The 23,210-nt window shown below is 44.8% G+C and overlaps 1 protein-coding gene across 1 annotated transcript in view; it reads left to right on the forward strand.

Annotated features, from left to right (window-relative positions):
• Nucleotides 1-1,818: 1,818 nt before the first annotated feature.
• MAL2 (mal, T cell differentiation protein 2) overlaps nt 1,819-23,210 on the forward strand; it is a gene marked incomplete at its 5' end in the record, with an annotated part of 30,218 nt that continues 8,826 nt past the window's right edge. Inside the window, 3 exons of the mRNA XM_081950866.1 lie at nt 1,819-1,956; nt 16,849-17,019; nt 22,611-22,784. Coding sequence (XP_081806992.1) covers nt 1,819-1,956; nt 16,849-17,019; nt 22,611-22,784 — 483 coding nt within the window. The remainder of the gene's footprint in view (nt 1,957-16,848; nt 17,020-22,610; nt 22,785-23,210) is intronic.

Genomic DNA, 23,210 nt, shown 5'->3' on the forward strand with positions numbered 1-23,210 from the left:
GAACTACCGACCTTTCTGATCAACAAGCTCAGCATCTTAGCCACTGAGCCACTGCATCCCTTTGCACACATATATACATACTTCCAAATATATATAATCCTTCTAAAAATGAAATTCTGTATATGGAACAAAACTCTGACTGAATCTGGATGTTCTGCTTCAGATAACCACAAAACCTCCTCCCAGAAGGTAACAAGGAAAACAGGTCCTGAAGAAGATATGTAGCATCCCAAACAATCCTGACAATCGGCATAGTGGGAGACCACCAGGTGATCTGCCAGAGAATCCTGCAAATCACCTGCTGGTCTCCCACTATTCAGACGCAAGGTTGCCCCCCACCCCCCTTAAGAGCAACAAAGTTTGCAGGAGGGAGGCTCACTAGCTGGGTAAGAAACAGGACACAGTTTGCCAAAACCATAACCCCAGAAGGATTCCCTCCCTTACTTATTTCGAAAAGTGAGGTTGTGGGGGAAAATAATGATTTTTTTTACTAGGATAGTGCCTATTCTAGTGTGTGTAGTCAAGGCTATGGTTTTCCCAGTTGCAATGTGTGGCTGTGAAGGTTGGACCATAAGAAAGGCTGAGCGCCAAAGAATTGAGGCCTTTGAACTATGGTGATGGAGAAGACTCCCTTGGACTGCAAGGCGATCAACCCGGTCAGTCCTAGAGGAGATCAATCCTGACTGCTCTTTAGAAGGCCAGATCCTGAAGATGAAACTCAAATACTCTGGCCACCTAATGAGAAGGAAGGACTCACTGGAGAGGAGCCTCATGCTGGGAACGATTGAGGGCAAAAGAAAAAAGGGACGACAGAGAATGAGGTGGCTGGATGGAGTCACTGAAGCAGTAGGCGTGAGCTTAAATGGACTCCAGAGGATGGTAGAGGACAGGAAGGCCTGGAGGAACGTTGTCCATGGGGTCACTATGGGTCGGACATGACTTCGCAACTAACAACAAAGCGTCTATTCCCTCAACACTCTGAATTAACCAAGTCCAGGCTGCGCCAACCCAGCTGGCTTAGGTGCCCAGTTCGTGGCGCGCATAAGCGCACCCGTCCCTGTCCTAATATTCCCTTGCATTCGTATCCCTGTCATGTATTCATAATCATGTTTACACTTATATCTGTTATCTAATTCATGCTTGATGAAATAAATAAATAAAGAAGTCCAGGTTCACATCATCCCGTTGCCCCTTAAAAAAAAAAAAAACCAAACCAGGCAACGCGCAGTCACACACACACACACACACGTACAAAAACCCTTTACCTGAGATTCACTCGAGCGCGTTTTGCTCGCTTTGCCCAAGCAGGCTCCGCTCAGGTAAACGCGGGCGAAGGCGTCGCGCGAATAGGCCGAGGGTCCCCTTCCCTACGACTGGCGGCAATATTAACCCGAGATAACCTTCTCTCGCCCTTTGGAGGGGCGGGGAGGCAGGAATTTGGCGTCGGAGCCTGGACTAAGGTTTACCCCGTAAACGGGCGGAGGGTCACGTCACTCGAGGCACTATTTTGTGCTCCTAAAGCCCCCTCCCCGCCTCCCCGTTGTGGTTGTGCTTAACAACGGCTCCGGTGAGAAACTCTGCAAAGGGGAAAGCCGGCGGTCCGGAACGGGGAAGGTGGGCGCAAAAGCCGCCCCCGCCACAGCCGGGAAAGGGGCGGGCAGCGGGCGGCGCCGGACCAACGCGGCTGCCTTTCCCCCTTTTCCCGCCCTGCCGCCACCTGCAGCTCCGGCTTCCTCCGCCTGGCGTAACTCTTGCTATACCTGGCGAGGCCACGTCAGGGGCTCCCGCCACGGCCGGTCGCTCGGATCCCTCCGCACCATGATCCCCGCTCGAGGCGGGGGCTCCATGCCTCCGCCGCCCAACGCCACTGCCTATTACCCCCCGCCACGCGTGAACCTGCCCTCCGGCGTGGAAATCCTGCGCACTTACTCGGGGGCCTTCATCTGCCTGGAGATCGTGAGTGCCGAGGGACGGGAAGAAGAGGAGGAGGAGGAGGAGGAGGAGGAGGGAAAGAGGGGGAGAAAGAACCGCGGGCGGCGGAGGGGCAACAGGTGGGACAGGTTCTTCTCGCTCACCCCTTTCTGCGAGATCGTGGGAGGGAAGGGCCCTCTCTTTTCCTTCCCTTGGCTCTAGCAGCGCCCTTGCTTGCTTGCTTCGTTTTCGGCCGTGTCCCCTTTAAAAGAAAATCAAAGCGATCGACTGGTAGGAGGACTCGATCGGGTAGGTAGCTGGGCAGATCAAGAAAAGTTGACTTCCGCGAAGGGAGAGCGGGGGGGAACCCTGACTACGCACAGATCGGTCTTGCAAGGCCATGCAGGGAAGCAGACACACCTGTTGGATTTTGCACCTTGTATACAGCTGTCGGACGCTCAGGAGAGGGAAAACAGCCGCCTGTCCCTTAGTCCCAACTTCTGGCGACATCATCCTCAAGCTCCAGCTTTCCTCCGTTCCTATTTATGTTGCGTATTTTTCCCCCGAGGCCTTTACAGTATAATATTCCATATATATATTTTCTCATGGGCTGCTGTATTTCTCAAATCAGAGTAGCTTGCAGATGCAGCTCTTATTATAACTAGAACTGCCTAATAGGTCAAGCTAAAATAAAACGGGGATGGGCTTCACCTCTAGCGTAGCATATTTACAGATTAACAGAGTTGGAAGGGGCCTTGCAGGTCATCTAGTCCAACCCCCTAGCAGGAGACCCTACATCTACCTCTACCTAGGATCAAACTCACAACCTCCTGATTGTGAGGTGAGAGCTCCACCTCTAGAGGTTATTTTAGCACATACGGTGTTAATCTTATTGATTTGATCATGGCATGTTAGGTGAACATAAGAAATGAGTTCATGTTTAGAATTTGGATTATTGTGGGGATCTGTTTTAGTGGCGTATCCTTTTTTTATTCATTTGTGCATTAGACCTTCGACTTTCACTTTGGTTCTCCCTTATCTACTTAGTTAAAAGCTTCCTGCTGTCTTATTTAATTATAAATCTCTTGGGCGAGGGTTGGACTCGATGACATATAAGATCCCTTCCAACTCTGTTAATCTGTCACATCTGTTAAAATCCCCATTGCCTTTTAATTTGGGCAAATAAAGAGATCAGGTAATTTAGTCCAGTTTTATGTAACTAGTTTCCTAGAATCTCAAGTGGAGATCTCTTCTTGCCTTTGTACCTGAGGAAACTTACCTCTGGAAATCAAGATGGGACAAAATACACACAGAGCATCTCCTCTTCAGTTGTACTTCTTATTCATTTTTTTCCCTACATCACCACACCTTTTTCTTTCAAGATCACCTTGTATTTTTGTTTCCAAACACCACAAAAGGTGGTGTGGTGATGACAACTGATTACACGCCACTAAAAGTCAGTTCAGAGGCAGGATCTGTCATCACGTCTCTCTAATAAGTTTCCTAAAATTCCTGTAACACTTTTATGATGCATGCAAGTCTCAAACTGGGTTATTTCCTTATCAGGGAGAGGGCAGCATTAAAAGAAATAACATTTCGAAAGAGTGCAGAGAAGAGCAACAAAGATGATTAGGTGACTGGAAGCCTGAAACATATGAAGAACGGTTGCAGGAACTGGGTATGTCTGGTCTTATGAAAAGAAGGACCAGGGGAGACATGATAGCAGTGTTCTGATATCTCAGGGGTTGCCACGAAGAAGAAGGAGTCAAGCTATTCTCCAAAGAACCTGAGGGCAGGACAAGAAACAATGGCTGGGAACTAATTAAGGAACCAACCTAAAACTAAGGAGAAATTTCTTGACAGTTAGAACAATTTATCAGTGGAACAATTTGCCTCCAGAAGTTGTGAATGTTCCAACACTGGAAGTTTTTAAGAAGTGTTTGAACAATCATTTGTCTGAAATGGTACAGGGTTTCCTGCCTGAGCAGGGGGCTGGACTAGAAGACCTCCAAGGTCCCTTCTAACTCCGTTATTCTATTCTATTTGCTGGATTTTCATCTCTCATATTGCCAATAAACCAAAAGATCCTTTCTAGAAACCAAGCTGGCAATGTTTTCCTATATTCTAATCTCTGTATATCTCCTACACCTTTCTCGAGCACACCTATGTTGTTGAAACTGCACACTGTTATTACTCCTCCAAACACTTCCTGCCTGCCAGCTCGTATCTGAATGTCATTCTTCCTGCTATTCTTTGCAGGATCAAGGTGTACCAAGGATAGGTAACAGAGAAGTCCAAGAGTCACCTGAATGCCCCTTAGCCCAATTATCAGAAAAAAGTCCCATCACCAGCTCATTTTAGGAATTGGCTTCACCCTCTTCTGACTTTGTCTTCACTGACAGGTGATAATAAAGGAATGTCATAATGCCTAGCTCACCTATTATATGATACCATGATTGGTTTAATCATGATTTAGTACAGGGAAGATCAACATGGTCTGCACAGGGCCTCCAGCATCTGGACATAGTGTTGCATCTGTTCAACAGCAGAGAGGCCATATTTCTCCTCCTCCCAAAAAATTCAAAATTACTCCTTCTCCCCAAAAGAGTACTAATTATTTTTTTGGGGGGTGGGTGGGAGTAATCAAAACATTTGTCATGAAAGTGAAAAAGATGTCTTCAGGTGATTAAAAGAAGCTTGCCTCCTGCTGTTAAAGCTCTCCAGGAAAACCCTACAACAGGTTGTCCCATCCCTTTCCATGACATCACAGCATCATTGGGTGGCCTTCTACAGCCATCTGAATATTGCAGAGACTCCTAACCAGAGTCTTTTGCCAATATGTTGACAAGGGGCTCTCCAGTCATAGACAATCAGTACGGAAGACAAAGCATCAGAAGTTTTTTTATTTGGTGATGTAGGAGATGAGCCTCTTGATGTGGGTGAAGAAGGAGAGTGCAAAAATTGGCTTGAAACTCAACATTAAGAAAACTAAGATCATGGCGTCTGGCCCTCTCAATTCCTGACAAAGAGATGGGGAAGAAATGGAGGTAGTGACAGATTTTATTTTCCTGGCTTCCAAGATCACCGCAGATGGGGAAGCCAAGAAATTAAAAGACACTTGCTCCTGGGGAGGAAAGCTATGGCAAATCTAGACAGCATACTAAAATCACCCTGCCAACAAAAGTGTGTATAGTCAAGGCTATGGTTTCCCCAGTTGCAATGTATGGATATGAAGGTTGGACCAAAGAAAGGTTGAGACCAAAGAATGGAGGCCTTTGAACTCTGGTGCTGGAGAAGACTCCTGTGATTCCCTTGGACTGCAAGGCAATCAAACTAGTCAGTCCTAGAGGAGATCAACCCTGACTGCTCTTTAGAAGGCCAGATCCTGAAGATGAAACTCAAATACTTTGGCCACCTAATGAGAAGGAAGGACTCACTGGAGAAGAGCCTAATGCTGGGAAAGACTGAGGACCAAAGAAGAAGGGGACGGCAGAGAATGAGGTGGCTGGATGGAGTCACCAAAGCAGTAGAGGTGATCTTAAATAGACTCCAGAGGATGGTAGAGGACAGGAAGGCCTGGAGGAACATTATCCATGGGATTGTGATGGATCGGACATGACTTTGCAACTAACAAGAACAACATGTTCATTACAGAAAAGTAGTAGATTAGTTTGATCCCTTTGATGGATATTTATTGGTTTTCTAAAAGTAGCATCAAGGGGCACTTTAAAGAGTTGAGTCAACAGCATCAACACCTCACTTCCTGAAACAATTAGCAGTGGGGTGAGCTTAAATAGTCTGCAGAGGATGGTAGAGGACAGGAAGACCTGGAGGAACATTGGGGTCGTGATGGGTGGGACATGACTTCGCAACTAACAACAACAAGGAGATAAGTAGACTGACCTGGAAGGAGGGATCAAACACATCATCAGTCTCAAGACCTTTTGTGTCCATAAGAGATCTAAGTCCGGCCCACCTTGTATTCCATTGACTCTTATTTACCGCCAATTTACTTGGACCGTTACTAGTTCAGATTCTTGTATAGAGTTTTAGTATGCAATAAACCTGTATCTGTTTGAACCACCTTGGTTCTTCACATTTGCATTTAACAGGTGCTCTGAAAAACAATGAGATCCTGTTTCCCTCACTTGCTCTTTCCTGGAACCAAGTTAGTGGAGGAAAGTAAGAGTGATTAATGCAGCTAGATAGCAGTGCACAAAGCTAGCATCTCACAGGTCCTACTCAAACATTGTTCTACTCGTCATTGCTTATATAAAATAAAACTTTGACACAACTCTTGAAACATCTTCTTGGTTACTCTATCCCTGAAGGCATGACTAAACTGCTGGGAGCAGTTCCTTGGTGCTTTTCTCCACATTGTCTCATCACTCTGCATGGTCATAATGTGATTGTGTAATTGTTGGGTTTCTTTTGTTAGCAAGGAACTCTGATAAATTCCCCCTGAGATTTCTGCAAATTTTCTCTAGCACAACCCTGTTATTGTCCCAGAAAGTTGTGTCCCCTGCCCTTCCAGATACTATGTTATGGAATAAATCATAAGTAGCTGCCTATATACAGCATTCTGGACCAAAGCCAAGCAAGACACATTTGGATTTGCAATTTGTTCAGCTGCTGGATTCACACGACCCATTAAACTATTATTATTTTATTGTATTACGTTTATAGGCTACCTGGCTGCAAGTGACTCTGGGCATCATGCCTTTTAAAAAGCAAGAACAATAAAATAAAGAAAGGAAATCATGTATATCTGAAAAGAAAATATACAGCTTACAAAAAAACAACACTACTCTAACAGAGGCTCAACATTAGGGGAAACCAGCTAGATTTTCATGGATCTTTAGAATATCTTCAGGGTGGGAGCTATATGAATCTCTGGGAAAATACTTTTCCAGAGGCTGATATTATATCAAAAGATCTATTTCTTAGGTCCTGATAAATGAAGGAGTGCCTATTCGAAATAGGCACTCCTTCAAATAACCAGATCTAATTCCACAGGCAGCTTTTAAGTCATTCATTTATTCATTCATTCAGTTTGTATACCAGCGCATCTCTCAAACCAGTGAGTCTGTATGCAAGGTACTGTACTCTAGCATTTTGAATTGCATCCTGAAAGCCAGTAGCTGATCAGTGCAGGTCACAAATTAGTGATGATCAAATGGGGATGTCATGTTTTGTTCTTCATTGCCTGTGCTGCCACAGTCTGGACCAGCTACAACTTCCAAATGGTTTTAACAGATTAACAGAGTTGGAAGGGACCTTATAGGTCATCTAGTCCAACCCCCTGCTCAAGCAGGAGACCCTACACCATTTCTGACAAATGGCAGTCCAATCTCTTCTTGAAAGTCTCATGTGATAAGGTTCCCACAACTTCCGAAGGCAACTTCTGTTCCACTGGTTGATTGTTCTCACTGTCAGAAAGTTCCTCCTTATTTCTAGGTTGAATCTCTCCTTGGCCAGTTTCCATCCATTATTCCTTGTTTGGCCTTCAGGTGCTTTGGAAAATAGCTTGATTCCCCTCCTCTCTGTGGCAGCCCCTCAAATATTGGACGATTGGTATCATGTCTCCCCTGGCTCTTCTCTTCCCTAGACTAGCCATGCTCAGTTCCAGCAACGGTTCATCATATGTTTTAGCCTCCAGTCCTCTAATTGTCTTGATTGATCTTCTTTCCACTTTTCCTAGAGTCTCCACATCTTATTTTATAGTGTGGTGACCAAAACTGGATGCAGTACTCTAGGTGTAGTCTTACTAGGGCTTCATTGAGTGGTATAGAGTGGTTCAAGCCCCATTGAAAGGATATTGCAGTCCTTGACTTAAAACCGTTTGTCTGTTCAAAGTTAACAATGGTGCTGAAAAAAAGCAACTTATGACCTTTTTTTCACACTTAAAATCGTTGCAGCATCCCCATGGTCACATGATCCAAATTTGGATACTTGGCAATTGGCATGTATTTAGGATGGTTGCAGCATCCTAGGTTGGTGTGTTCCTCTTTTGCCATTTTCTGGCAAGCCACGTCAATGGGGAAACCAGATTCACTTAACAACCATGTGACTCACTTAACAACTGAGGTGAGTCACTTAACTGTGGCAAGCAAGGTCCTGAACTGGGGCAAAACTCACTTACCATATTTTTCAGAGTATAAGACGCACCGGAGTATAAGGCGCACCAAGATTTTGAAGAGGTGTTTTTTTAAAAAAAGGTTGTGCACTCTGCAGACCTCACAAATCCTCTGCATGCCTCATTTTTTTGTGAAAAATGGGACATGCAGAGAGTTTGAGAGGCCTGCAAAGTGCTCCTGGAGGCTGGGGAGGCAAAAAGGAGCAAAAAACAACCTATTTTTTTGCAAAAACAGGACCGTTTTTTAAAAGGGCATGCATAGCCTTTAGGAGGCTTATAGAATGCTCCTGGGGGCTGGGGGGCAAAAATTAGCAAACAACTGCCTGTTTTTTGCTTGTTTTTACCCTCCCCAGCCCCCAGGAGCACTTTGCAGGCATCCCAAAGCCTCTGCACATCCATTTTGGTGAAGGGGGCAGGGTTTTGGGAGGCCAAAAATGCTGCATTTGGTGTATAAGATGCACCCAGTTTTCACCCTCTTTGGGGGGGGGGGAAGGTGCATCTTATACTCTGAAAAATATGGTAACTGTCTTGCTTAGCAATTAAAGTTTTGGGCTCCATTATGGTCGAAGACTACCTACCACCTATCTGTGAGTTAAACTAGCCTTTATATTCAAAGGATATGCTAAGCTTGATTAGTTTTGATTACTGTAGTTAGATTTTTAATGACTTAGTTGGATGGATAAATCCACCCCATTTAATTAGCTTATAATAAAGAGGATTGTGCAAAGCTGAAAAATGAATTAGTAACTAAGTAAAAGGTATTTGTACGATGCCAGCTCTTAACAAAATGGATAGTATATATTGGTGTTATCATTTTGTGTCTGTTTGCTATCAAAATATGCTACTTTATTGCAGGACAAATCTATTTACTTGGCCATTGTGGAAGGGGATTAATGTGAGGAGAGGGAAAACAAGCAGCTACTTAAAACGGGTTTTTTGTTCTTTTATTTTTCCAATCTAATAAATGTGGAAATAAATTAGGTAAATGGTAGGTCCTTTTTTTGTCCACCTGTCAGCAGAATAACTCTCTAAAATAGAACAGAATAGGACTGAATTTGAGGTGACGGGGAGAAAAAACTTTTAAAATGAGGCTATAGTGAAAAGAAATCAGATATTTTTTCCTGGTGGAAGGAATAGTTGGTCATTTTTATTTTCATTGGTTTTTTTAAAAATGCACATCTTAAGTTTATAGGTTGCTTAGTTCCCAGTGCTCTGGACAGCTTACAATTATTCTTTTTTGTTTTGTTTTTTAAAGTACAAAGACCCCCCCAAAAAACCCTAGTGGCCCTGAAAAAGGAGACTTACAATCAATCCTCACACTTACGACAATCATAACATCCCCATAGGCACATGGTCAAAAGTTGGGTGCTTGGTAACCAGCAGCCATCCCTTCCCATGGTTGCAGTGTCTAATCTAACACCTGATTGCCATTTGGCTTCTTCCTAGCCAGCTTTTAATAAGCAAAATCAACGGCGGAAACCAGATTCACTTAACAACTACCTAGTTCAATGAACAACTGGGTGATTCACTTAACAACCATGGCAAAAAATCATAAAATTTGGTGTAGTCATTTAACAACCTCTTGTTTAGCAATGAAAAATCTGGTCCCAATGGCAAGTTGAGGCGTACTTGTGAAACAGAAGGAAGTATATCCAATAGCATTTAAGAGCATAATTGGCTCTTTAGTGGCTTCCAAAGTATCCTCAGGTATAGTTACCTGGATCTTGGGGGAAGGGGATGTCATCCCACAGTGGCGCAGTGGTTAGAGTGCAGTACTGCAGGCTGCTTCTGCTGATCAACGGCTGCCAGCAGTTTGGCAGATCGAATCTCACCAGGCTCAAAGTTGACTCAGCCTTCCATCCTTCCGAGGTGGATAAATGAGGACCCAGATTGTTGGGGGCAATAGGCTGACTCTGCAAACTGCTTAGAAAGGGCTGTAAAGCACCGTAAAGCAGTATATAAGTCTGTTATTGCCATTGCTATCCCAGAGGGCAAGCAGTGCCACAGAGAAGTCAAACGCTACTAATACTGTTGACTTCTCCATTCTAAGCCTCCCTCCCACTGTCTTCCTGATTCATATGACTCAGAACTGTGCATATATAATCTGATTCATGCTTCCCAGCACACCCATCCATACATGCCCATACAGTAGGGACACTGTAAGAGAGCACGAACACACACAGAGGCGTGACATATTGCATTGTTATGTAGAAGAAGATACAGCAACTATCTCTAAGAAGATACAATAACTGTGGCCATTTCTCATAAAAGGCTTAGGAAAAATTCAAGAAGCCACACTGAATATTGTATAGCTTTGGGTGGTTGAATTTATATTTTTTTAACAGATTGGATGCGATTTGATTATGGTAACAATTAAAATAGCTAGAACCACATATCCCACTAAGCAAAAATGAAGCAAAAACAGTTAGGATTTACTGCAGTGTATGATCCCAGTCCTTTGTTCGGTTATTTTTATAATATCCATATAATTCATATGTTGATTGGGATGCTACAATGTTTTAATTTCTTGGGCACAAAGACTCTGAATTGGCATGAAAAAATGAAATTAAGTAACCTCTCCCTCTCTCTACCTCTCTCTCTCTCCCTCCCTCCCTCTCTCTCTTTCTATCTCTTTGATTTATGTGCTGCCCATATCTCATCTAGTGGTGACTCTGGGCAACTTACATACATTTACCTGTCCAGTGACAACCTATGTGTGATATGTAATTCTTCTGGGAATTATTCTTTTTAAATACAGTAGGAAATAAAATTTTCTTACAATTTTAGAAATAAAATGTAGAGGGACGCGGTGGCTCAGTCGTAACTTTGAACTTAAGACCTGTCATTAAGTGAGAGGAACCTTTACCTTTAGGAATAAATTTTGTTGGTGGTGTCTATAAATGTTTCAGAATCAATGCAGCGATTCTCCCAGGAATCATAAAGTCAATTTCCTTCTTCACTTTGCGGGACAGTAAATATGACCAAATTACAGTTAGGAGGGCACAAAAAAAGTTTGTTTCTATGGTCATGTAAGACAAGAGACTATCTGAATGGACACTGGACAGGACTTCTTCAATTCCAGATTGAATACCCAGTAGCAATACAACATGGCTCCTGCCTCTTGAATCGTTCTTTGAAAGAATGAAATTCAACCAATGGGACATTTATACTTACTAAAATCATCGTTTCTTTAAAACTTTTAAAGAGGTTGTACCTCTGCCCTTGCTTGCATAAGGCTAACCCTATTTTGGCATAGACAAAGGTTTCTCAACCTTAGCAACTTAAGATATGGGGACTCTAACCATCCTGGCTAGGAAATTCTGGGAATTCATGTCCTCACGTCTGAAAACTGCCAAGGTTAAGAAACATTGATCTGTTTTTAATAGAGAACTGGAGTTGAAAGGCCCATTCCCTCTGCTGAAGTTCTGAAGAAGAGGGGCTTAGAATGAAAATTCATGGACACTTTTCCTTGCATGTGACTTCATTTGTTCTCACACTTTTGGCAACCAGTCTTTAACTTCATATTTGCACAAAACTTTATATGATTCACAACATTGCTGCCGCATTAATGGCTTCATCTTTTTATTCTTGAGCTCTAATATTAATAGCAGGTGTTTCAATCCCCACTTGCATAGATTGTTATTGGTTTATAAAAGGTAACGGTAAAGGTTCCCCTCGCACATATGTGCTAGTCATTCCCGACTCTAGTGGGGCAGTGCTCATCTCTGTTTCAAAGCCGAAGAGCCAGCGCTGTCCAAAGACATCTCCATGGTCATGTGGCCGGCATAACTAAATGCCAAAGGCACACAGAGCGCTGTTACCTTCCCACCAAAGGTGGTTCCTATTTTTCTACTTGTATTTTTACATGCTTTCAAACTGCTAGGTTGGTAGAAGCTGGGACAAGTAATGGGAGCTCACTCTGTTACGTGGCACTAGGGATTTGAACCACCAAACTGCCGACCTTTCTGATCGACAAGCTCAGCGTCTTAGCCACTGAGCCACCATGTCCCCCCTATCATTTTATACAAATCTCTAAATATCTCTTTATGTAAATCTCTAAATATGTCCTTAGAAAACTCACATATGCCTATACCACTTCCAATCTTTTCATCTATTTTATCTTAAACACCAATGTTCCTTCCTTAGCCTTCTTCACCCACTTCCAAAGTATTTCATTTCTGTCAAAATGGTTCTATATATTCTCTTATTCTGCAGTAATTATTTTCTTGGATGCATTTTTATCTCCTCTTCAGCTCCTTTCACATCATCATCATCCCAATAAATATACTCTTTTGTACTTCCCATTAGGGTGAGAAATTCTGAAATTCTGTTCACCCTGTTCCAAGCAGTTTTCACATCCTCTTTCATTATTTTCCTCTTATTCTTCCGGCGGATAAATCTCACTTTCTGTATTTATTTCATACAGGATATGTGTTCCTGCAGTAGTCATACATGAGGATCTGTGTCTAATAGATCCTGGGAGTCAGACTATTACAGGAAGGAGTGGGCAGATTAGGAAAGAAAGAAAAAAACCTTAGTCCTTGAAAAGGAAGAAACATAACAAAAAGATACTCCACCTTCATTATGCTAGATACAAATTGGTCTTGAGAATTGCGTTGACATTTTCTTGGAATTTATTACATGTGCCAGCACATTTAGGAACATACTAGTCAGTTTATGAACATTTTGGCCAGGATGCCAATAATGCAACAACCATCCTTTTATTGTGTGCATAAGGCATGCTTAGTGTATTCTATGCAAGCTCCCGTTTCTAATCTAGACTCTACCTTGCCCACATCCCACCAAGTAGGAGACATGTTGAGTATCCTAACACACATGTATAGTGGGACTGCAGTTGAACATAGGTATCTGCTACCTCCATATTCACATCAGAGTGACTCCTTTGCAGCTTCTATATTTAGTCTTGGGACGCGGTGGCTCTGTGGCTAAGACGCTGAGCTTGTCGATCAGAAAGGTTGGCAGTTCGAATCCCTAGCACTGTGTAACCGAGTGAGCTCCCGTTAACTTGTCCCAGCTTCTGCCAATCTAGCAGTTCGAAAGCATGTAAAAATGCCAGTAGAAAAATAGAAACCACCTTTGAAAGCGCAGGCTCTTTGGCTTTGAAACGGAGATGAGTACCACCCCCTAGAGTTGGGAACGGCTACCATGTATATGTGAGGGGAACCTATACCTTTACTATATTTACTCACTCTACTTTATTGGGTATGGCTAGCGTAGTGAAAAGAAGGACCACATTGACATGACAGCAGCAGTGACGTGCAGTCAGGTGAGGCAAGTGAGGCACAGCCTAACCTCTCATCATCAGAGCAGCGAGTCATTCAATGGGAAACTTGCCTTTTGGGAGGAATGACCCAGCTTGGCTCCCGCTTTCGATCTGCAGCCCAACGACCGAACGGAGAAGCGAAGAGGCAGGAGAGACAAAGCAGGAGCCAAGCCGAGTCATTCCTTCCAAGAGGCAAGTTTCCTATCGAATGACTCGCTGCCCTAGACTCGGGAGGGGGGGAGAGGCTTCCTCCGCTCCATCCGCTCCCCATCTGCACTGCCCTCGCCCGACAAGCGCGCCCCGGATTCCGCGCAGCTCTGGCAGGCGGTGCCGTGGCCGAATCCCAGGGTGGAGGGCAGCAGGTCGCAACTGAGCATGCTTGACTGTGGAATTCTGGGAGTTGAAGTCCACAAGTCTAAAAAAATTGCTGCCTCACTAGCTATAAACCTCACCGCACGTCACTGGACAGCAGTGTTCCAATATTTGAGGGGGTCCTATAAAGAAGAGGGGGAGGGTCAGTCTTTTTTCCAAAGCACCCGAAGGCAAGAAACAACGGATGGAAACAAATCAAGAAGAGATCCGATCTAGAACAAAGGAGAAATTTCCTGACAATGAGAAAAATTAACCAGTGGAACAACTTGCCTCCAGAAGTTGTGGGTGCTCCATTACTGGAGATTTTTAAGAAGAGACTGGACAACCACTTGTCAGAAATGGTATAGGGCAGTGAGGGTTAACCTTTTTGCCATCGCATGCCAAAAGCAAGGGGAGTGCAGAGGAGTCATACGCGGGCGTGGACACACCCCTCATTCTATGTGTGCGACCCTCCCCTGCGCATGTGCGCACAACCCCCGCTTTTTGAGTGTGATGGACATGTTTTTTCACCCTCCCCAGGCTCCAGAGGCTTTCTAAGAGCCTGGGGAGGGTGAAAACGGCCTCCCCCTCCACCCTCAGAGGCCTTCAGGAGGCTTCCTTGAAGCCTTCCGAGGGTGAAAAACAGCCCTATGGGCAACCCGGAGGTCTGTTCCTGAACTTCCAGGATGCCTGTAGGGCCATTTTTCTCCCTCCGGAGGGCAAAAAACAGCCCAATGCACAAACTGGAAGTCCGTTCCCGAACTTCTAGCTTGCGCGTTGGATTGTTTTTTGCCCTCTGGAGGCTTCAGAGAAGCCTCCGGAGAGCGAAAAACGGCCGAAAATGAAGGTCGAAGTCAGTTGGCCAGCGCGTGCATGTGCGCTGGAGCTGACAGGGCAACACCTCACGTGCCCTAACAAATGGCTCCGCATGCCACCTCTGGCACGCGTGCCAGAGGTTCGCCATCACGGGTATAGGGTCTCCTGCTTGAGCAGGGGGTTGGACTAGAAGACCTCCAAGGTCCCTTCCAACTCATTTATTCAGTTAAATCTGTTACTGTCCCCTCTATGCTGATCCTTCCAACTACAGTTCCTCCATAAGCCCAATAAATCAGGGATCCCCAAAGTCCTCTTCAAGCATTAAAAAAGAGAAGAAAATGCAGGTATTCAGATTGTTCAGATAATTCCACATATTTCTGTGTCTGTCCCATTCCATTCAACAAGTTGAAAGCCTTCCGTGGGAACACAGTCTTGCATAATTGGGTTTCCCATGTCTATGGGAGATTGTAAATAGGTTCAACTGAATATACTTACGGCCTCCTTGCAAGCTTTTTTTTTTTTAAATCCAGAAAGGGAGTTGAGAGCTGTTGTGATTGGCAGCAGAGCCTGTTTTTTTTTTTTACTTGCTTGTTTGTTTCAAATGCCTGCGCTGGTTTTTAGTGAATGGCTCCATAGTGTTGGGATGTTTTGCATGTGATTTGGCAGCATTGCCATAGTGCCAGGCAACGTGCCCTAACAAAACTGTACTGCCGTAGCTGGGCAATGCGAAGGACACGTCCCCGTGGCTGCATCGACCGAAACTAACTAACTATTGGCTTGCAGTAGTAATTGGCGTTGGAACTGGCATCATACTTATGTTGTCTTGGCAACAGGAATATGAATCATTACATGGCCACAGAGGCATAGCTGGGGGGGAAAAAACAATAACAGGAACACTCTTCTATTTTGATGTAGCCCTCCAAAGTATTTCTGTATTTATTGTATGCACTAAGAGAGATGAGCTTGATTACTTCCAATCATTGCCTTCAGACCTCTGGTCAAGAGGTCACTGTTAGATCTATGATGGGCAGATGTCAGGGATTGAAGCTGGATTCCTCTCCATATGATATCGATACTGGAACGCGATTTCTAATGCCATAAAATCTTTGTTTTTGTTTTCCTATCGAAAAGACCGTCCCCATAAAGCAGGCAAACAACATCAGGAGGACACTCCATTGACTAGAATGAGATTGGAATATGTGGCTAATTTAAACTCCTCAGCCTCTGAACACGCTTATTTTGCTAAAATAAACCTTTAAGCTAAGCACAGTGACGGCTAACCTTTTTCTCCTTGTGTGCTGAAATTGTGTGTGTACACACCATCACGCACGCATGCCCACACCCACAATACAATGTGCCCCCGCATGGCCTATTCAGCCTCCTGCACCGGGGGGGGGGGGGGCTTTTCACCCTCCCCGGAGTCCAGAGGCTTTTCGCAAGCCTCTGGGAGGGTGAAAATGGCCTTTTCTTTCACTCGAGAAAAGCCTCGGGAGCCTAGGGAGGGCGAAAAACGGGCCTCCCGAAAGTACTGGAAGTCCGAAAATGGGCCTTTCCCCCTGTTTTTTAGCTGTTCCCTTCATCTGGCAACTCTGCGCATGCGCACATCGGAAACAGGCTCCAGTTGTTCATCTGTCTCACTAATGTCTGACTCTGAAGGCAGCTGATAACTGGCATAGGGCTCTAGCCCTGGATCTGCCTCCGACACAGAGCCCTCATCAGAGCCTTCCCCAGACTCCAGGACTGGCCCATGTTCCTCCCCAACCTCCTCACTGTCTGAATCTGCTGCCAGCTCCGCTGCCTGGCCACAACAATATCAACTGTTTTTTCAAATACCTGAATAATCTAAGAAATTATAGTACATTCCTGTGAAAGTCTAAAATAGTCCCATTATGTCCAGTGGAATCTTATTCCCAGATAAGTGCATATCACATTGCAGCTTAAAGCAAAGGTGGACATTCTCCCATGGGGATAAAATGATAAAGTAGATCAGATTAATTTCTCTACAACAGGGTAAAGAAGAACCAGTATAAAAACCATCTCTTTTGCTTAGTAGCAATGCCATTTTGTTTTGGTTTTTTTTGAAAAATTCAAATGTTTTAACACCTTGTTTAAGAGGAAGAAAGAAATTCCGTTGATTTCCTAAGCAAGTGACAGGAAAAGATTTACCACAGAATTACTTGGCAATTTAAAGATACACAAGTCCGGAAGATTTATCTGCATATAATTACTTTCTGAGTAGTGTTTGGTTTTTTGGGGTGGGTGGGTGTTTTGGAGTGTATGTGAGTTGCATATATTTTCCAAAAAAATGTGTGCTTCCTTACAGTTTCTTTTATCTGTTTGTATCTTACAGCTTTTTGGAGCACTTGTATGGATGCTAGTAGCTGCCACAAAAGTTCCTTTGCCTCTGCTACAAGGCTGGGTGATGTTTGTATCTGTGACGGCCTGTTTCACCTCCATCATCTTCCTTTCGGTCTTTCTCTTCAGCTATCGAGAGAGAATTGCCATCGACTGGAACCGTTTGGTAAGCATGCAAAAAAAAGAAAAAAAAAAGGCTGCGAGTTTTAAAAAATAAAAAAAACCTGGGAACAAGTCAGAGACATTTCCAGGAATGAATTTATGCTTATCACAAAACTACATTTATTTTGCTTCGGCATCTCAGTAGTCCTCAACTTACAACCTGGGGGTGAAATCAACTTAACTTTCACTACCGGTCAAATGTGAGTGTGCACATGTGCTTGTTCCGCTTGCATGTTCGACCTCTGCTCGACCTTTCACGCATGCGCAGAGTGTCAAAAACTACTTGATGACATCCAGGTGGGTGGGCGGGGCCTGCTACTGAGCACGCCTGCAAAGATAAGTAGAACAGCCCCGGGGGGGGGGGGGGGGAAATCCATGGTATTTCCAATGATCAGCTGTGCCACTCGATTTAGAATAGCTAGGAAATGCGATGATTCTAGCTAATATAAATCACGGATCACAGCTGATCTTCGGGAAATACCAGTTCGACCGAACCGGTAGCATTTTTTTTTAAAACTCTCGGTTTGGGAGAACTGGTCTGAACTGGTAGCATTTTACCCCTTACAATAGCTTACAACTATTGTTTAGCTACTGTTGGAAGCTGCAGCAGCACTGAAAAAAGTGCACGCATATGAACTTAGAAAGATGGAAGTTCATGATGATTTACTTGTGTGTGCTCTTTGATGCCTTTGTTGTGGATTTTGGCTTTCTTTTGTTTATTCTTTTTGGGATTGAGTGGAAGGATTGCAAGGGCACCTTTGCTCTGGAAAGCTGCAAACTCACAAGATGAGTTCACTTTAATTCCGCCTTTGTTTGCACAGTAAACAAGGAAAGTTCCATTGCTCGGTATTAAAGTGAACGTTGAAACTTAAAATAACCCTGGTCAGGTCTGTTGTGTCACGAGCATTTCAACTTTGGTTTTGTTTTGTTTGTTTTTGTTTTTGTTTTTTTAAATCCACCTGAAAATCCCTAAATTTGGCATGCATTTGTTCCTGATATAATTTTCTCTCGTATTCTGAATAGAATAGAGCTGGAAGGGACTTTGGAGGTCTTCTAGTCCAGCCCCCTGCTCAAGCAGGAGATCCTATACCAGTGATGGCGAACCTTTTTTGGCTCGCCACAAGTGGGGGGAGCGCAGGGGGGTCGAGTGCGGGCGTGCCGCACCCATAATGCAATGTGCCCCCCCAGTGCGCATGCACGCACAACGCGCGACACCCCCCCATTTTTACATTTTTTTTGCCCTCTCCAGGCTCCAGGGGCTTTATAGGAGCCTGGAGAAAGTGAAAAAGAGCCTCCTCCGACCCCCCGGAGGCCCTCCGGAGGCTTCAGGGACTGTCCGGAGGCTTCCCTGAAGCCTTCAGAGCGCTTAAAACCACCCTCCGAGCAAACCGGAAGTGACTCGTGTGCCCTGACAAATGGCTCCGCATGCCACTTGTGGCACGCGTGCCATAGGTTCGCCATCACGGTCCTATACCATTTCAGACAAGTGACTGTCCAGTCTCTTCTAAAAAAAACCTCCAGTGATGAAGCACCCACAACTTCTGAAGGCAAGCTGTTTGAGTAGTTAGTTGTCCTCCCTATTAGGAAGTTTCTCCTTAATTCCAGGTTGCTTCTCTCCTTGATGAGTTTCCATCCATTGTTTCTTGTCCTACCTTCTGGTGCTTTGGAAAATAAATTGACCCAAATTTCAGTATCAATTTTCTGCATTGTAAAACATGATTGTACATAGATCAGGAGACACTGATCTGCAGATTCAATTCATAGATGACCAAGTTTGATGAAAGAACAGAGGGTTAGACTAGAGGACCTCCAAGGTTCCTTTCAATTCTGTTATTCTTATTCACCTAGGAGAATGAAGAAATGCAAATTAATAACAACCGGTTAAAATTAAAATTGAATGAATGTCAGGGTGGATTTGATTTAAATCAAGTTAAAAAGGCTTGATTTAAATCAGCTCAATTTAGATCATAATTTTTAAAGGGCAACTATCATCTCTGTCCCACCCCCATAGCAACTCCTCCTCTGACCCACTGTTGACTCACCGACAGTCCCAATATTGCAGAATATCAGTGGCGTAGCGTGGGGGGTGCAGGGGGTGCCGGCTGCACTGGGCGCAACATCGGGGGGGCGCCCTGACTCGGCCTGCGCCGCCCTTTGCCGGACTGTGGCTGCCTCTTTCCGCGCCCAGCTTGGCCCGCGAACTAAGCTCCCCGGCCCGCCCAGGCCCCTCCTGCGCACCGCCTACCTCCCAGCGGAGCCGCCAAGACCCGCCGCGCCGCCCCCGTGGGAGCCGAAGGAGAGCGGCGCTGCGCTCCGTCTGCCCGCGGCTGCAACGCCACCGCGTCCTCCCGCTCCGCCTGGAGCGCCCCGGGGAGCCGGCGCCTTCCCGAAGCCCCCGGTGCGCCTCCCACCCCCGCGGCACCTGCTTCCCTTCAGTCGAGCCTTTTCCCGCTGCCCTGTCAAGCTCCTCCTTGGGAGGAAGGCAGGAGGCCAGCATGGAGAGCCTCACTTGACTGATGTTGACCAAGGGGCAGCTGCAGTCGGGCCGCCCTCGGGTTAGGGGGCGCAAATTACTTGCCCCGGGTGCTGACAACCCACGCTACGCCACTGCAGAATATACAGCCTCATGCTATATAACTAAGTTCAGGGGTCAAACATCTGCCCAGTTGCGGGATGGGCGTGGCTCTAGTGGTTGTGGCCATGGCCCAGTAGGCCTCCTGCACCGTAGCAGGGGGGCCTTTTTGCCCTTCCCAGGCTCTGGAGGCTTTCCTTGAGCCTCCAGGAGAGCGAAAATGGCCTCACCAGGCTTCTGAGGCCCTCTGGAGGCTAGAAACGGGCCCATTTCCGCCCTTCCCAAACGTCCGGTACGCCTGTTCTTTGCTCTCCCGGAGCCTCCGCATGCTCCCTGCGGTTACCTGCATCCAAAACGGGCTGCATGGGAACTCCTGGGAGGGCGTGGTGGAGTAGGCAGGGCCAGCCAGGAGTGAGATTTGGAGGTTCTCCGAACTGCACAGAATCTTAGCTAGAGGTTTTCCTGAACCCCTGCGAACTCCCAGCAGCCCACCCCTGCTTGAGAGATATAATTTGATTGAGTTCACGATCATCCTCAGGCATTTACAAGAGAAACAGTAAACCTCTGAAGGAGACGGGCCACTAGTTTTTCTTACGTTCTCTGGCATAAGCACATTATGATTGCTTCCTGGAAAAATCAATAGGTTGTGGGCCATCTAATTTCCCCCTTGTTTAGAAAAACTCTCTGTTTCCCCACCCCCACCCCATCTTTGCTTTCTGTTTTTTAAACCAATTAGCAGTCAATGAGATGACAGATCTATAAAAGAGTGGCCGAAGGATGAGGCAGGACTCGTTCTGAGGCAAATCAACAGATTTATTAAGACGCAAGCAATCAAAACTATGTACAGACGGAGTTCAGCACCTTTCCCTGCTTGACAGCTATTTATACAGAGCTGTCAAGCAGGGCAGCCAATAGGAACGGCCTGAACAGCCCGTGCTCAGCCAAGCCACATTTTAGCCAATCAGGCACGGCTTGGCTGTTGCTGGCTGTCAGGTCGTAAGTCGAGGATAGAACAAGATCCACTCATTTTATGATGATAAGTTTATTCAAGACTAGCCGATAACCCAGCGTTGCCTGGGTATTTATTTATAGGGGGGAAATGTCCGGACCAAACATAATTTCTAATGTTGGATTTCACCCCTCGTGGAGTACTGTGAAAGCGTTACCATGGGAACTCCACTCCGCTGTACAGTAGATGCCATTTTATGGCAGTATAATAGAAGCCATTTTAAGGCACAACAGGCTGTATCTTAACAAAACACATACTGTTGTGTACCAAGAGCGTCCACCAGCAGGTGGCGCTGGCCCGCTTCCCCCTGATTGGTTTAGCTGAGCTAAATTCTTGGCGGGATAATCCTTGTCCTCCTATTGGTTACCGGTCTGACAGCTGTCAGTATAAATAGCTGTCAGCCGGTCTGTTGTTGTTCTGTTCCTGTCAGAGTTGTGTTAATAAACAGTTGGTGGTTCAGCAGCCGCCTCGTCCTTATTACCTCAGAACTTAAAACATACCCCGAGGTGTCTTACCCCACAATATTTACACAGAGAGTAAGTCAGCTGTGTACCAAGTTTGGTTGAAATTGCTTGAGGCGTTCCAGAGTAATGCAGGAACATACACACACACAGCCATTTATTTATATATATTAGATAGATAGATGATAGATTAGATAGATAGATAGATAGATAGATAGATAGATAGATAGATAGATAGATAGATAGATAGATAGATAGATAGATAGATAGATGATAGATAGATGATAGATAGATAGATAGATAGATAGATAGATAGATAGATAGATAGATGATAGATGATAGATAGATTAGAGAGAGAGAGAGAGAGATGATAGATAGATGATAGATAGATAGATAGATAGATAGATAGATAGATAGATAGATAGATAGATAGATAGATAGATAGATAGATGATAGATAGATAGATAGATGATAGATAGATAGATGATAGATAGGAGAGAGAGAGAGAGAGAGAGAGAGAGAGAGAGAGAGAGAGAGAGAGAGAGACGGGCGGGCAAAACAAGCCACTGTACCAGTACACTCTCAGCTGCTCACGAGTGTTGTGTCTGAACCAAGCAAGCATAAGGTGTCAATCAACACCAACCAGATGCCTGGATTGGCTGATTCATGTAGGCGTCACCAGGGGGAGCTAACGTTATTCTGATTGGTTGCCGGTTTGACAGCTCCTATATAAATAGCTGTCAAACCGGAGTTCTCCATTCTGTTATTGTTATGCATAGATTGAGTCTTAATAAAGCTGCGGATCACCTCAGCATCTTAATTAACAATTAAGTACATAATAACGGCCATATAGGCCGTACCCACAGCAACCTACCACTGGTCAGCACCTCCAATATAAACTGCATAAAATATGACTAGATAGATAGATAGACAGACAGACAGATGATAGATAGATGGATGATAGATAGATAGATGATAGATAGATAGATAGATAGATAGATAGATAGATAGATAGATAGATAGATAGATGATAGATAGATATGATAGATAGATAGATAGATAGATAGATAGATAGATAGATAGATAGATAGATAGATAGATAGATAGATGATAGATAGATGATAGATAGATAGATAGATAGATAGATAGATATGATAGATAGATAGATAGATGATAGATAGATAGATAGATAGATAGATAGATAGATAGATAGATAGATAGATAGATAGATGAGAAACAGACCGAAAGACAGAAAATTATGCATATACCCACATCTATTATATGACGCAGAGAAACGACATTGTCTAGTTCAGCTGTATATATGTACATGGTGAGAAAAACTAATCTTGCGAGTTTACCAGACCGGATGGCATAGGGAACAAAGCTGTTACACAATCTAGTAATCCTGCTGGAAAGATTTCAAAACCCTTTTATACAGATAACAATAATGGGATGACATGGGACGTAATCTGTCTTGCACAGCCAATCCTTTGATTCCTGCAAACGTTCGGTCTTCTCAATTTTTACTTTTGCGTTTTTGCTCCCCCTCCCAGGATTTCCTTTACCACGCTGCCGTCTTTGTCTTCTACTTTGGGACCTTCTTACTGCAAACTGCAACAACCTCTTTGCACAGTCACCTCATTAAGACCACCAATTTCTCCTCCAACATCACCACCCATGGAGCACTTCTAGATAGCCATGAATATAATTTAAGCATAGCAGCTGCGGTGAGTATCACTCAGGGATGTTCTGGGATCAGCCAAATCTAGCTACAGTTAGTCCTCAAATGATGACCATTCATTTAACGACCCCATAATCCCTTGCGGGATGGAGTCTGGGCAACTCAATGGAGCTGGCAGAGGGTTTACTGGCCAGATGCCCTTCCTGACGCCAATGCGGAGTTTTGTTCAGCAGAGATATTCTCATTGTACCCAGAGAGAGGAATATCTGCCTCTACCTAGGATCGAACTCACAGCCTCCTAATTGTGAGGCGAGAGCTCCACCTCTAGGCCAGTGCACTGATCAATCATTTAATGACTGCCTGAATTATAATAGTCATTTGATGCAGGGGTGGGCTTCAAACATTTTAGCAACGGGTTCTCTGCTTGGCTGCTGGGTGGCATGGCCATGATGGGCGTGGCCTAGTTTGCCTC

The sequence above is a fragment of the Natrix helvetica genome, assembly GCF_964273705.1.
Source record: "Natrix helvetica genome assembly, chromosome: 4".
NCBI classification, from domain to species: Eukaryota; Metazoa; Chordata; class Lepidosauria; order Squamata; family Natricidae; genus Natrix; species Natrix helvetica.